Below are 16,102 nucleotides of genomic sequence, written 5' to 3' on the forward strand. Positions count from 1 at the left end.
ATGCTGGTGACTGTTTGAGGGTTAAAGGTCTGTAACTATTTTCTTTCTTGTTGATCTTAATACTTTTTGTTTTTCTTATTATTTGACAAAACTGTAAAGGTGTTTATAACGGTTTGTGATAATTTTAAACTTTCTGTTTTTCAGTGGTGTGTGACAGCGTCAGTTCACATTTTGTTAATGTCCGTGCCATGCCCCATATGCAAAAAGATATCCGAATTAATTATTAATGTAAACAAAATGTCTCAAAGTAGATTGTTAAAAAAAGGATAGCTGATGTTAACACATGTTATTTTTGCGATACTTTGCGTTCTTAAACATGTTTCGGGAGGGATGGGATCATTTATTTTTTCATATGTGTACCTCTTTTTCAAGCGCTAAAGGCTCAGTAGAAGCTGTGTCTGTACCGTTTATTGATAACTGCTACGAGAATGGATGATATTATTTTATTCATAACTGTACAATATAACTAGAATAATATCCATGACAACATCAACGACCTTTCTTCTTCATTTTCATCTTCTTTCTCACCCCACGGGATTCCTCCGTATCATCATCGTCACGATGACGCTTCTTCTTCTTGCCATCAGTACTGTCGTTCATTTCCTGGAGAACAAGATACTCCTTATTCTGTGGTCAGTTTACATTTGCAACACACTAACCAAATGTACAAGTCGATGCTCATTCTGTTCATCACTGAATTGTCTGGTCAAGACTCGATTATTTACAGACCACCGTCATACAGCTGGAATATTGCTATATTGGAGTGCAGCGTAAAACTAAACTCACTCACACACCAACATCCAAGAATGTAATCAATGTAGGCTTATAGTAATGGGATTGGCATGGGTCAAGGCTGCTAATGTGAATGAGTTTGATTCTGATATGCATTTCAGAGAGAGAGTTTGATGAGGAACGTTAGTAAGTCTTATGGTTATAGTGTAAAGTTTGGTGGAAGCACATGACCATAGGCATGACACAAAATTATGGTGAAAGTGGGGATCTGAACATGCTAGAGTGAACGAGTGAGTGAGTGAGTGAGTGAGTGAGTGAGTGAGTGAGTGAGTGAGTGAGTGAGTGAGTGAGTGAGTGAGGATTTACCACACTTTTAGCAACATCTGATCAGGGCAGGGAACACCACAAATGGGCTTTGCACTTTGTATCAATGAGGGGAGCTGAACCTTGGTCTGGTGTGACAAAAATCACTAAGTTATGCCACAGGTTCTGAAAGGTACCCAAAGAAAGGACTTCTGTGTAATGGAATTGCTGTACCTTAAATGACAGATATAACAATAGTTGGCATGAGCTGAGAATGTCTTATGTTAGTGGCAGTTAGAATTCAGGAAGGTATATGTCTGGGATGACACCTGATAAAAACTGTACATGCTAGATGAATCGAATTGGGTTTTATGTCACATCAGGCTACTAGAGCTGACAATAGCATATGTACTGACTGCTAAAGTTGAGAATGGAATATGTATGGGATGCTAGAGGTGAGAGTTGGATGAGGTGTGTAGATATTGTATTATCACATATACCAGAGTGAGTGACTTTATTTTTATGCTGCAATCAGCAATATTCCAGCTACATAGTGGGGGTCTGTAGATTGGTTAGAATTTGTCCTCAGCACCAAATGCTTGTTGTACTAAGCAGCTAGTGGAATCAGGTGTCAGGCTAGCTGAATTGGTTGACACATGTCATCCGTATCCCATATAGCTGGAATATTGCTGAGTGTGGTGTAAAATTTGCTCTCACTAACATAAACTGAGAGCATGTGACTTTTTAGCAGTCACAAATTCAGGTTATTTCTAAATCTCCTGAAAACAGATACCATACAACCCTGAGTGGTTAATAGCTTTAGGTTGCAGACAATTAGAAACTACGACAATTCTGTGCTGGAGGTCAGCGTGACTGGGAGACTATGGCTTTACACAATTTCAGCAATATTCCAACAATATCTCTGAGGGGGACACCACAAATGGGCTTCAAATTCACACTGCACTAGTGAGGAACTGCATCCAGATCTACGGCATGTCAAGTGTATTCTTTAACCACTAATCTACCCTGCTGGAGGTTAGAGGAGCAAGAGGAATTTTTCCAGCAACTGACCATCTTGGCATGTCTCTGCGCCTCACTGACTCTCTCCATCAGCATCATCACCTCCTCCTCCTCCGTCTTGTACAACGGCAGCTTCTTGTTGATCAGGTGCTCGATCCGCTGGTACAGCTCAACATCATATCTGTCAAACAATGCATACACTCAATGGAGTATCTCTCATGTCCACTTTACTCAACTGTACATGTAAAGAAACATGCATACATGAAGGCTAATGCTAATGCTAAATACTCATGTTCAGTGGGAGTTTCCCTTAGATCAAGTGTCTACAATTATATCCCAATAAGATTCTCCAAACTGATACACTTCATCTTATTACATATCATTGTAACACTGTCAATGGACAGAGTGTCCACCTTGAGAGTAATGGCCAGTGGAGAGCTCTCCTGGTCATTTGAAAGAAAGAAGATCACTTTCTAAATGGCATTGTGTATCCATAGCTTTTGGCCAGTTCACACTTATCAGAGAGGCACACAAGTCTGCAGTTTACTGTCTAGACTACTAGAATTTCGTTTTTGTGGAAGTCGTGTTGGCAAAGAGGGTGAGGCGGTTGATGTCTGCTGGCGACTAGGTGCCTTACACTGAGGGTGTGGGTTCGAATCTCGGAAAGGACTCAACCCAATCAATGTACTAGAATCTGTACTTTAATGATAAAGTTTAATATGATATATGTTACATCTGACCACTTTCTAAATGGCATTGTGAAATCATAGCTTGCCGATTCACTCTTGTCAGAGAGATACTCAAGTCTGCAGTCTAGACTACAAGATGTCTGTCTTCCATATTCATGGGCATGCTGACATGTTACATCTGACCACTTTCTAAATGGCATTGTGAAATCATAGCTTGCCGATTCACTCTTGTCAGAGAGATACTCAAGTCTGCAGTCTAGACTACAAGATGTCTGTCTTCCATATTCATGGGCATGCTGACATGTTACATCTGACCACTTTCTAAATGGCATTGTGAAATCATAGCTTGCCGATTCACTCTTGTCAGAGAGATACTCAAGTCTGCAGTCTAGACTACAAGATGTCTGTCTTCCATATTCATGGGCATGCTGACATGTTACATCTGACCACTTTCTAAATGGCATTGTGAAATCATAGCTTGCCGATTCACTCTTGTCAGAGAGATACTCAAGTCTGCAGTCTAGACTACAAGATGTCTGTCTTCCATATTCATGGGCATGCTGACATGTTACATCTGACCACTTTCTAAATGGCATTGTGAAATCATAGCTTGCCGATTCACTCTTGTCAGAGAGATACTCAAGTCTGCAGTCTAGACTACAAGATGTCTGTCTTCCATATTCATGGGCACGCTGACATGTTACATCTGACCACTTTCTAAATGGCATTGTGAAATCATAGCTTGCCGATTCACTCTTGTCAGAGAGATACTCAAGTCTGCAGTCTAGACTACAAGATGTCTGTCTTCCATATTCATGGGCATGCTGACATGTTACATCTGACCACTTTCTAAATGGCATTGTGAAATCATAGCTTGCCGATTCACTCTTGTCAGAGAGATACTCAAGTCTGCAGTCTAGACTACAAGATGTCTGTCTTCCATATTCATGGGCATGCTGACATGTTACATCTGACCACTTTCTAAATGGCATTGTGAAATCATAGCTTGCCGATTCACTCTTGTCAGAGAGATACTCAAGTCTGCAGTCTAGACTACAAGATGTCTGTCTTCCATATTCATGGGCATGCTGACATGTTACATCTGACCACTTTCTAAATGGCATTGTGAAATCATAGCTTGCCGATTCACTCTTGTCAGAGAGATACTCAAGTCTGCAGTCTAGACTACAAGATGTCTGTCTTCCATATTCATGGGCATGCTGACATGTTACATCTGACCACTTTCTAAATGGCATTGTGAAATCATAGCTTGCCGATTCACTCTTGTCAGAGAGATACTCAAGTCTGCAGTCTAGACTACAAGATGTCTGTCTTCCATATTCATGGGCATGCTGACATGTTACATCTGACCACTTTCTAAATGGCATTGTGAAATCATAGCTTGCCGATTCACTCTTGTCAGAGAGATACTTAAGTCTGCAGTCTAGACTACAAGATGTCTGTCTTCCATATTCATGGGCATGCTGACATGTTACATCTGACCACTTTCTAAATGGCATTGTGAAATCATAGCTTGCCGATTCACTCTTGTCAGAGAGATACTCAAGTCTGCAGTCTAGACTACAAGATGTCTGTCTTCCATATTCATGGTCATGCTGACATGTTACATCTGACCACTTTCTAAATGGCATTGTGAAATCATAGCTTGCCGATTCACTCTTGTCAGAGAGATACTCAAGTCTGCAGTCTAGACTACAAGATGTCTGTCTTCCATATTCATGGGCATGCTGACATGTTACATCTGACCACTTTCTAAATGGCATTGTGAAATCATAGCTTGCCGATTCACTCTTGTCAGAGAGATACTCAAGTCTGCAGTCTAGACTACAAGATGTCTGTCTTCCATATTCATGGGCATGCTGACATGTTACATCTGACCACTTTCTAAATGGCATTGTGAAATCATAGCTTGCCGATTCACTCTTGTCAGAGAGATACTCAAGTCTGCAGTCTAGACTACAAGATGTCTGTCTTCCATATTCATGGGCATGCTGACATGTTACATCTGACCACTTTCTAAATGGCATTGTGAAATCATAGCTTGCCGATTCACTCTTGTCAGAGAGATACTCAAGTCTGCAGTCTAGACTACAAGATGTCTGTCTTCCATATTCATGGGCATGCTGACATGTTACATCTGACCACTTTCTAAATGGCATTGTGAAATCATAGCTTGCCGATTCACTCTTGTCAGAGAGATACTCAAGTCTGCAGTCTAGACTACAAGATGTCTGTCTTCCATATTCATGGGCATGCTGACATGTTACATCTGACCACTTTCTAAATGGCATTGTGAAATCATAGCTTGCCGATTCACTCTTGTCAGAGAGATACTCAAGTCTGCAGTCTAGACTACAAGATGTCTGTCTTCCATATTCATGGGCATGCTGACATGTTACATCTGACCACTTTCTAAATGGCATTGTGAAATCATAGCTTGCCGATTCACTCTTGTCAGAGAGATACTCAAGTCTGCAGTCTAGACTACAAGATGTCTGTCTTCCATATTCATGGGCATGCTGACATGTTACATCTGACCACTTTCTAAATGGCATTGTGAAATCATAGCTTGCCGATTCACTCTTGTCAGAGAGATACTCAAGTCTGCAGTCTAGACTACAAGATGTCTGTCTTCCATATTCATGGGCATGCTGACATGTTACATCTGACCACTTTCTAAATGGCATTGTGAAATCATAGCTTGCCGATTCACTCTTGTCAGAGAGATACTCAAGTCTGCAGTCTAGACTACAAGATGTCTGTCTTCCATATTCATGGGCATGCTGACATGTTACATCTGACCACTTTCTAAATGGCATTGTGAAATCATAGCTTGCCGATTCACTCTTGTCAGAGAGATACTCAAGTCTGCAGTCTAGACTACAAGATGTCTGTCTTCCATATTCATGGGCATACTGACATGTTACATCTGACCACTTTCTAAATGGCATTGTGAAATCATAGCTTGCCGATTCACTCTTGTCAGAGAGATACTCAAGTCTGCAGTCTAGACTACAAGATGTCTGTCTTCCATATTCATGGGCATGCTGACATGTTACATCTGACCACTTTCTAAATGGCATTGTGAAATCATAGCTTGCCGATTCACTCTTGTCAGAGAGATACTCAAGTCTGCAGTCTAGACTACAAGATGTCTGTCTTCCATATTCATGGGCATGCTGACATGTTACATCTGACCACTTTCTAAATGGCATTGTGAAATCATAGCTTGCCGATTCACTCTTGTCAGAGAGATACTCAAGTCTGCAGTCTAGACTACAAGATGTCTGTCTTCCATATTCATGGGCATGCTGACATGTTACATCTGACCACTTTCTAAATGGCATTGTGAAATCATAGCTTGCCGATTCACTCTTGTCAGAGAGATACTCAAGTCTGCAGTCTAGACTACAAGATGTCTGTCTTCCATATTCATGGGCATGCTGACATGTTACATCTGACCACTTTCTAAATGGCATTGTGAAATCATAGCTTGCCGATTCACTCTTGTCAGAGAGATACTCAAGTCTGCAGTCTAGACTACAAGATGTCTGTCTTCCATATTCATGGGCATGCTGACATGTTACATCTGACCACTTTCTAAATGGCATTGTGAAATCATAGCTTGCCGATTCACTCTTGTCAGAGAGATACTCAAGTCTGCAGTCTAGACTACAAGATGTTTGTCTTCCATATTCATGGGCATGCTGACATGTTACATCTGACCACTTTCTAAATGGCACTGTGTAATCATAGTTACAATGAAGACCAATCAGCGGAGTTTATAAATGGTGGAGATATTTTGCCACAAAGAAGTCTGTGAATTGTGTCAATATCAGTACAGGACCTCCTTGTAACAATGCATAGTCAAAAAGTGAGGGCTTGTCCAGTTACCTGAGCATAGTACTTATCGAACATAACTATTTGAGTTATCTCCCTTCCCTCATCACAGTAAGACTTTGATGGATGTCTGACAACAAACACGATGCAAAACAACAGATTCACACAGGTACATACTTTCTATTGTTACATTATACTTTGCTACAGTCTTTTGGTCAAGACACTAAAGCTTGATCATATGGTTGCACAACATAATACAGCAATGTGATTCTACGATCCAGTGAAAAGTCATATTCCTTAGGTAATTATTTGACTGAAGCAGCTTCCGACAACAGGTGTGGAGTGTTTCTGTTGGACAGATACACCACTGTACACAGAATCTATACCAGCTCATGAACAAGTTGCAATTACGTTCCTATCAGAAGGTGCATGACTAAATAAATACCTTCTCCTCTCCCATGTCTGTGGTATTGATATGTTGTATTTCATACACTGACATGAAAAATGGCATACATATGAATTATAGAAGAAATCATATTTTCGTAGCTTAGTAAAACATAATTTATCAAAAAGAAAATATTGTCAGTCTTGGAATCAGAAGTAACATGAACTTACTGTGACACAAATGTTATTGACTTTCCTGACCTCCCTGCCCTTGCTGTCCTGCCAACACGATGGATGTAGTCTTTGGAGTGTGTTGGGATGTCAAGGTTGATGACGACATCCACATGAGGAATGTCTAGACCTCTACAACAGAGAAAGGTCATGAGAGTATTCTGTGTTAATCCACATAGTCAATCTTGGAATTTCATAATCTGTAGTTTTGAAATGATTCAGCATTTGACATTGAAATCCAGCTAGTCTAAATTAATCTATGATAATCCAGTTGTTATACTGTCCCTGCTGACAGCTTTTAAAAAGTGTTAACATATTTATTCTTAGTATACAACTTTTTGTCGTCCTGATTTTGCTGAAACATTGCTATTGTAACGTACAATTTTTGTTCACTCACTCACTTCCAGCTGGGTCATGACTAGGTGGTAGACAATCAGGGTCAAACTAGCTGTGACATCATGAACACCCTTACAAATCATTGTGATGATGACTTGTCGGATCACACAGAGTGACCACCTCAACATTCAGAACAAGCTCCAAGCTACATGTCTAACCACTATCTCTCACCAGTTACAGCACGTAAACTGTCCAATCAGATAGCAGGATTCATTAAAGGAGAAATGATGTTATATACACTACCAGTGAATTCTATCCCCTTGAAAGTAACCACAGCTAATTGCTGAACAATCAAATGTCATTCAACAAATCTAATGATTGATGTCAAGAGCAAATATTCATGTCATTATGGAGTGTTTGCAAGCCACTAAATCACCCAGGAGAGTGAGTGAGTGAGTATAGTTTTATGCTGAATTTTTATATATTCCAGCAGTACCAGGGACACCCTAAACAGACTTCACACACGTAACGTGATGAATGGAACCTGGGTCTTTGTTGTAAGAAGCCAACGCTTTAACCACTGGGCTACCTCACCAAAGTGGAGTCCCTATGAGGTTCAAACTGGCTTCAGTTGTGATGCAGACGTCCACTTACCTGCTGGCTACATCTGTAGCTATCAGGATGGACCTGTTTTTACTCTTAAACTTGTTCAAGGCACCCAGTCTTTTTGACTAAAAAATAAACAACATATTTAGGAACATATACCGAGAGTTTGTACTTTATTTTACGTTTTCTTATGAGGTTTGACCACTGAATTGTAAACATGATCACAGAATAATTAGATCCCTGACAATTGACTAATTGTTCAAACACTCTTCAATACAGAACAAAACATCTTGAAAACTGTGTCTCATTCAGGTAGGACAAGTCATCTGGAGAACTGAGGCAGGAAAAACAACAGAATAGAACATGGCCGCCTGACTATACACCGCAGATTAATATGGAACCAACAGAGACACAGCACACTGGGGCTAAGATAACCAGTCCTTGTTTCACCAGTGCCTGACAACGCAATGTAGCCTATATTGGAACCTTCCACCTTATACTGTGCAGATGATTCTCTATGAAATATGGAGTTTAACGGTATAGATGTTTCTGCATATCAACCACTGCAAACAAAATCAACCTACAGTTGAAATGGAAAGTTATTTACCTGGCTCATCTGCCCATGCAGGGGGACAGCTGTCATGCCGAGGTTACGCAACATGAGCGCGACTCTCTGTGTATTGGCACAGGTGCTGCAGAATATGATGAAGGAATTGCCGGCCAGCTCATTGAGGATGTACACCAGATAGACATCCTGCATAACACAAACGTATAATAAACTTTGCAACATGATAGAGAAGAGCCCTAACATAAGTGTCGTATTTGTTCAAGTCAGTGATGTTTTAACATTGGGTTTTAAAACTGTTCAACATTAAAGTGAACAGAAATGTCCCTCTCTCTATACTGGTCATGTTTTCAGTGAACATATTCTACAAGGCAATACCATCAGTCTTAAATATAACAGTATAAATTAGGAAATTCTTGTTTGTTCTTTAATCATGTCTAGATATATTCCTTACTGATGTATTTGGTAATGATGCAGAAAAACAAAACATTATCAAATAATGACAACTGACATAAATACCAACAGATGTGGATAAGGTTGTTATGTTTTGAATAAAGTTTTCACAGATACAAACTTTACTTGGCACCAAGAATATCAATAAACTTAAAAAATCAAACACCCATCAAACTATTTATTTCTCACCTTATACTTGACAGGTAGAAAGATGTAAAACTGTTGAAGTTTTTCGACTGTCTGGTACTTTGATGATACTTCCACCTTTACAGGATTCCTTAATGATGCCCTCTGCAGTTTTTGAACCTGGATAGAGGGAGACAACTGTCTTAAAATGCAAACTTTGATAAAAAAATAGAACTGTTTTTTCTTTCTTACACTTGTACTTCTTTTTTCCTTAGTCAAAGAGCATCATCTCGTCTTTACCCAGTTTGATTCCATTTGCAGTGAGATTGCCATAATTTAAAAACACCAAATGTTAAAGAAGAAATCTGAGCAAAACAGAATGAGGTATTAATGTAAGACAATAAAACTTCTTGCAGTGAAACTATGTGAGATAGGTTTTAACAGATGTTGCAGCATTCAAGGTTCTACTGCCAAAGCATTGCTATAACAGATACAAACACCTGATATTTGCACAATTACTAGCAAAATACTTCATCAGTTGTCCGTGATACAACAAACTGATCACAGTCACAGAAGGTTCTGCATACAACAGACATAGCATGCATTTTTTTCTTCATTTTCTCCCAATCATTAATACATGCTAAAAAAACAACCAATGAACTACAAAGAATTATGAATTGTAACTGAATGAATGCTGTAAGTCCCCTGTCAACAAATATAAACGTCTGTAGAAGCTAACAGGTTATTCTATTAATCGTCAATAAGATCGGTTAACTTCATGTTCCCTGTCTCGTGTGAAACACTCTCCTACCTTCTTGGTCATCGTGGCAGAATACAGGTAGGTGTTTCTTTCCCTAGGGATGACCTTCAAGATCTTGTCCACCTGGAACCAACAGCGAGATCACTCACACTCCAACAGTAGGTAAACAATGGACTACACACACATGATTCCATACAGAGCAGCTCAAGGTAGATATTTTATGTCTTGGTAAAACAGTTGATTCTTATTGTGATTTATACAAATTAGAGGCGACATATTCAGAGTTGACTCCATTATCTGAAGTGTAAGACCACAAGAAATGTAGGCAGTGAGAGTATTTCACAGAAAGGAGAGCTGGAGGGGCTATTAAGTTGCAAAATTAATGTTTTTTATGAAATAATGACCAACACTAAACATCAGAACAACCCCTGTGAGTTCACTAACACCAATGAAAATGGTAGAGGGATTACCATGGGTACTATGTTTTCATAGTAGAGACCCATAGATTTGACTGTGCTAATCTTCACATGTGAAACCTCACCTGCACACACTGTTTCACTTTGCTATTACATCAGCAGGTAATACAGCTTTGTATTCATTATGTAGCATGCCATTTCCTAAATGTCACATTGACAACACAGTTGACACCGCAACACAGAAAACCTTCAATGACTCGCGTAACTCCTGTAAACACTTTCAAAATTCCTCAATATGTTGACCTATGAAGAATCATTTGAAATCTGCATTTGGTTTTCGATTCAAACAGTGTTGTACCTAAATACAAGTAGTTAGGCTTTAATGTTCCTACCACATCTTTGTCACACAGCACTATCCTCCATAACTTACCTCCTGCTCAAAATCCATGTTCAGGATCCTGTCTGCCTCATCCATCACCTGACACGAAACACAAGTGTTTGTCAAACAAACAGTTCAGCGAGTATTTTATTACAACCCTTTTAGCTTTATTCCAGCAGTATCATGACAGGAGACACCAGAAATGGGCTTCATGAATTCAACCAGGGTTTAATGGGAGCTGTATCATTGACCAGGCAAACAAGCTGACAGCATGATCAACATAATACATCATCGAGGTACAATAACACTAATCAGCTCAGTCACTGTCACACCGTCTGACCTGAAGTGCGTCACTTTGGGCGACATTCTGATGTGTCTGTACTGGCTTCAATCACCAGCAGGGATGACTATTAGTAATATAAGCAAAACGAAAACCATGAATATTAGGAAGACTGCTTAACTGGTTAGGACAGCTGCTACATTTACAGACAGTTTGCTTAAGCCATTTGACGCTTACCTGTGCAGGTTAACATACTCTCCAGGTGTAACATATGTTATATTTGGGATTACACTTTCTCAGTACAGTACAAATTCTAGAGAAGTTTGACCCCACACCCTCAGAGTCAGTCACCTAATAGCCAGCAAATAATCAACCGCTTAATCTGCTCAGCCACCATGAATGTAGTCATACTCACGAGGTATTTCAGATTACGGAGATTGAAGCCCTTTGTGTTTTCTAGATGGTCGACCAGTCGTCCTGGCGTGGCTGAAAGTAACGACAGAAACTTGGACTGTCATCAACCATCAACATATCTGAGCTACCATTTCAAATTTACCTATTCTGATACCATGCATATGATGTTTTGGATACACGTCATCAGTACATGTGGAAAACATGTATTTCTAAGTATGTATTTCTAACTTTTCCAGCAAGGAGAGCTTTGAAAATCTAACCAATATAAACACTCTTTCAACGCTAGTTCCAAATGGTTCCAACATTTTTTGTATGAAAGTACAGAAATGAGCATCACTATGTATAAGTTTTTCCAATTTGAATCAGGATGTTATGAAACCTCAGCAATTTATCAGCTTGTACAAATACAATATATTAACAGTACTACCCATTCCACAATTCTGTTGACAATGTCCAAGATGTGTGCCAAATTTAAGCACGGACTGACAAAAAAAACTGGAACTGAAATTCCATCATGGTTATCATGAAGATGAGGGAAATATTGAATTTTAACAAAGATCAAATTATGTTCACTTACACTCTGACACATCCATCATGTAAAATTCAGTAGTAAGTCATCATCATCCATCTCTGACACAGTGGGCATGAATTACAGAGATAAGAAAATAGTCATTACCTATGATAACATGTGGCTTCTTTGCTAACATCAGTGCTTGCGTCATCATGTCGATACCGCCTACCACCACAGCTGCAATGAATGACACCATGTTACTATGCAATGACAACACCAAGCTTTCATAATTTCATTTTCAATAAAATGCTCTTTGGAAATCTAAACTGTACTTGCTTTCCGTGAAATGATGCTGTAACATGATATACAGTTACGTTAAAATCAGACAATTCCTCTCTCTCTAATCAGGTGGATATTGTCTTAACAAGCACAAAGACATTCAGGATGGCAAATCTGACTAACATTCCTGCATCCAGTATGTATGAAAAATGAGAAAGGCTGCAACGGAATTTTATGTGGATGCAGAAAAAGTCTTAATATTTCGTGTAAAAATTTCGATCAAATAACAACTTCTCAGTCAGTTTGCTTCTTGCCATGCTATGGTATCATTTGCAATTTAATTACTAACAGTATGAGTGAGTGAGTTTAGTTTTACGCTGCACTCCGCAATATTCCAGACAATCCAGTGACCAACAGCATGAGAATCGATATGCGCAATTGGGAACCAATGCCATGTGTCAACCAAGTCAGCGAGTCTAACCACCCAATCCTGTTAGTCACCTCTTACGACAAGTATAGTCACCTTTTATGGCAAGCATGGGTTGCTTAAGGCCTATTCTGCCCCAGGACCTTCACCGACCATATGCCGCCATGTAGCTGGAATACTGCTGAGTGCAGAGTAAAACTAACCTCACTCACTCCCTGATCCAACCACTTCCAGCATTCTACATACCACCTAGTAGGAGCAGACTTAAAGCTGTTCTTCAGCTATTAATGTTTGACATCCAAAACAGCTTCACTCAGGGGTCAGGCTGGCCACATGAGTTTATTGAGGTCATAACTGCATAGATGGATGCTCATGCCAATCACTGGACTGTCTGGTCCAGACTATATTATAGTCAACACTGTCATCTATGCGGCATAGCGGTGATTCAAACAGAATTGAGTGAATATTCTGGACAGGGTTTTAGCAACATTCATCAATATGACTGGCACTAAACAATAAAAAACAAAACTCTACATACCAGTTTTGACGCCAATGCTAGCTCCCAGTGCTTCAAACTGCTCTGAGATCTGGAATGCCAGCTCCCGGGTGGGAGTTAGAACAAGAGCAAACAGTCTCTGGGGTGTGTCCAAGAGTGACTGGAGAATAGGCAGGGCAAACGAACCTGTCTTACCTGACCCCGTCTCAGCCAAACCTATCACATCTTTACCTGGAAATACAAACAGTAAATTATCAACATTGATCAATTCTTGATGTTATCATTGTTAACATGTTCTCACAACAATCGTAGGATGCAGCATTACCTACAAGATGTTCCAATATTAAAATATAAACAAGAACATCTAAGGAAATATGCTATTTTGAGGATTACACTTTTTAATTAAAGTAGAAATTTTTGTACTTTTGGGCACAGATGTTGGATTGGAACCCACACCTTCAGAGTTAGGCACCTAGCACACAAAGCCAACCATCCAACCAACTCAGCTAATGCAGCTCTCACAAAAACTGGAGTCAGACAACTGGAAGTCTGGATGACATACTTTGTCTATCTCACTGAGGAGTATACCAGAATTCTGCCTTTCTGGTTCTTCCACTGCAGACCCAGTTGATGAAAAATATATTATCAGAATATTCAGTTTTCACAAAGGCTCTTTAACGTCTCTCTGTGATAAGCATTTGAGTCACATTGTGTGTACCAGTTTGTACCAGCTTGTTCATGATGAGGAATTTAAAATACAGTGACTCAAGTCTTACATTTGGTTCATTTTGAGAAACTAATGAGAGTGAGTAACTCCTTTGAGTAGCACTTTAGAAGTTGGGAAATTCAACATACACAGAATTTATGGATAACAACTTCATTATTTCAAAGAAATGCAAAGCTACAGATAGAATTCTGGTGTGTGGTTTCCAAAGGTAACTAGATAACCCCTGTCTCCCACTAATGCTGCCATCCAAAATGTTAATTTTTAAGAACAAGATGGCTAATTTCAGTTCCATAGAAAATAAACCCCAAACAGATTATGGTTGTTTTCTGTTTAAGAACGCTAACCCTTGTACTTAGGTCTTGTTAACATGACCATACTGAGCTAAAGTCTTTGAGCAAAAGTTTCTACATAGAAATGTAAAGACTCTTATACCATCCAAGGCGACTGGGATTGATTCCTTCTGTATCTGTGTTGGAGCTTTCCATTTCAGTTGTTCACAAGCCTCACAAAGTACATCCACAATGCCCTGTAAACAATCATCATGATGACAACATAAGTCTGATAATTCATGCTTTCGTATTACTTGTATATTGAAATACACTTCTACAATATGTATATTGCAATTTTTCAGTACAGTGGCACAGTGAGTTAAAATTATATGAAGTTCAGTACAAGGAATTCCCTCTATGACAGTTAAGACAGATACTACTTTTCATAATCCACAGAAAAAACACTATATTAGCCATACTACAAACGAAAAAAAACCCAGACTCCCCATCATTCCAACCTAATTTAGAGATTGTCTGAAACATAATATATATACACCTAGGGCTTTGGTGTGTACAAACTAGGATCTGTGTGCACAATTGTCACTTTCTATCAAATTCTTATGCTCCTAATATATTGCTAAATGGATTGCAATACAGGAATCTGAATCACAAATATGTATTTTATTTGCAAATATACTGGCCTAATTATGAATATGTTTTAAAAAAATTAAACCGGCATGGAAAACAGAGATAAATCATTGATATTTTTTATCATCATAATCTTCCAGACACAATCAGGCCCAAGGTGGCTGACAGTAACGTCATGAAATAGAATCAGTTCATTTTCATTTTTTGTTATCATCAAAATTCTAGTTAGTAAGTTTTCTTTTCACTTAGCAATATTCCAACTATGTGGCGGCAGCATGTAAATAATCAAGTCTGGACCAGACAATCCAGTGATCAACAGCATGAACATCAGTCTGGGCAATTAGGAACCGATGACATGTCAACCAAGGATTCGAGCCTGACCACCCGATCCCGTTAACCTCTTACGACAAGCATAGTCGTCTTTTACGGCAAGAATGGGTTGCTGAAGCCGTGAAGGCGTACTCTACCCCGGACCTAGCTGAGAGCCGCGATGCGGTCCTATACAGTCAAGACATGACCCTACGCGATGCAGGGTCATGTCTTGACTGTATAGGACCGCATCGTGGCTCTCGGCTACGCGGCTCTCGGCTACCCCGGACCTTCAGTGGGCTTCAAGGGTCTCAAAATTCTGGACATGATCTGGCTAGATGAGTCAAGGTGGCTGTTGGTCTGTCAGTAAAAGAAGATCTGGGCCGTGTACAGGAATATTCATTCCAAATGAAACGGTTGAAACTGTTTCCATCAGCTGTCCAAAACCAAACTGTAAGTAACTCCAAACAAATACGGTTCTAGTAACTTCTACATGTCATCGTGTATGTTCAAACAAACATTGGACAAATCCTAATACTTGAAAGAACACATACAAGTGACTTGAATGTAACTGGAGTTTCTTCGGTAGCCTCCTCAGCGCTTGATGAATTGTTCGCTTCCTCTTCTTCCATGTTTTGTTTAGGTTTTCAACAACACGTGCGTGTTTCCAGACGGAAATGAGTTATCTCTCTTGGGTTTGTTAAATGAAAGTGTCACAAGTTGTTAATACGAAATAAGATTTCTTACAAAATGATTTCTCTCTCTTAATTATAGTCGTATTTACTGTAGAATACAATGCGTATAGGAATACAAAAGAAAGGGAAATATACGGGATATGTTTCTTTCTTTTTTTCCAAATCCTTATTCTGCAAGGGCTCAAG

The 16,102-nt window shown here is 39.4% G+C and overlaps 1 protein-coding gene across 1 annotated transcript; it reads right to left on the reverse strand.

Moving 5' to 3' along the window:
- Positions 1 to 425: 425 nt before the first annotated feature.
- On the reverse strand, positions 426 to 15,931 carry LOC137283719 (probable ATP-dependent RNA helicase DDX47). The gene is made up of 13 exons (XM_067815383.1): positions 15,776 to 15,931; positions 14,428 to 14,521; positions 13,311 to 13,499; positions 12,232 to 12,303; positions 11,557 to 11,627; positions 10,913 to 10,960; positions 10,118 to 10,189; positions 9,370 to 9,486; positions 8,770 to 8,916; positions 8,211 to 8,287; positions 7,221 to 7,352; positions 2,107 to 2,236; positions 426 to 603 (listed from the first exon to the last, which is right to left on the reverse strand). Exons 1-13 carry the CDS (start codon positions 15,851 to 15,853, stop codon positions 490 to 492), a joined length of 1,341 nt encoding a protein of 446 aa, XP_067671484.1. The 5' UTR covers positions 15,854 to 15,931; the 3' UTR covers positions 426 to 489.
- Between the last annotated feature and the right edge of the window lie 171 nt (positions 15,932 to 16,102).

Source organism: Haliotis asinina, chromosome 5 (genome assembly GCF_037392515.1).
Source record: "Haliotis asinina isolate JCU_RB_2024 chromosome 5, JCU_Hal_asi_v2, whole genome shotgun sequence".
Taxonomy (NCBI): domain Eukaryota; kingdom Metazoa; phylum Mollusca; class Gastropoda; order Lepetellida; family Haliotidae; genus Haliotis; species Haliotis asinina.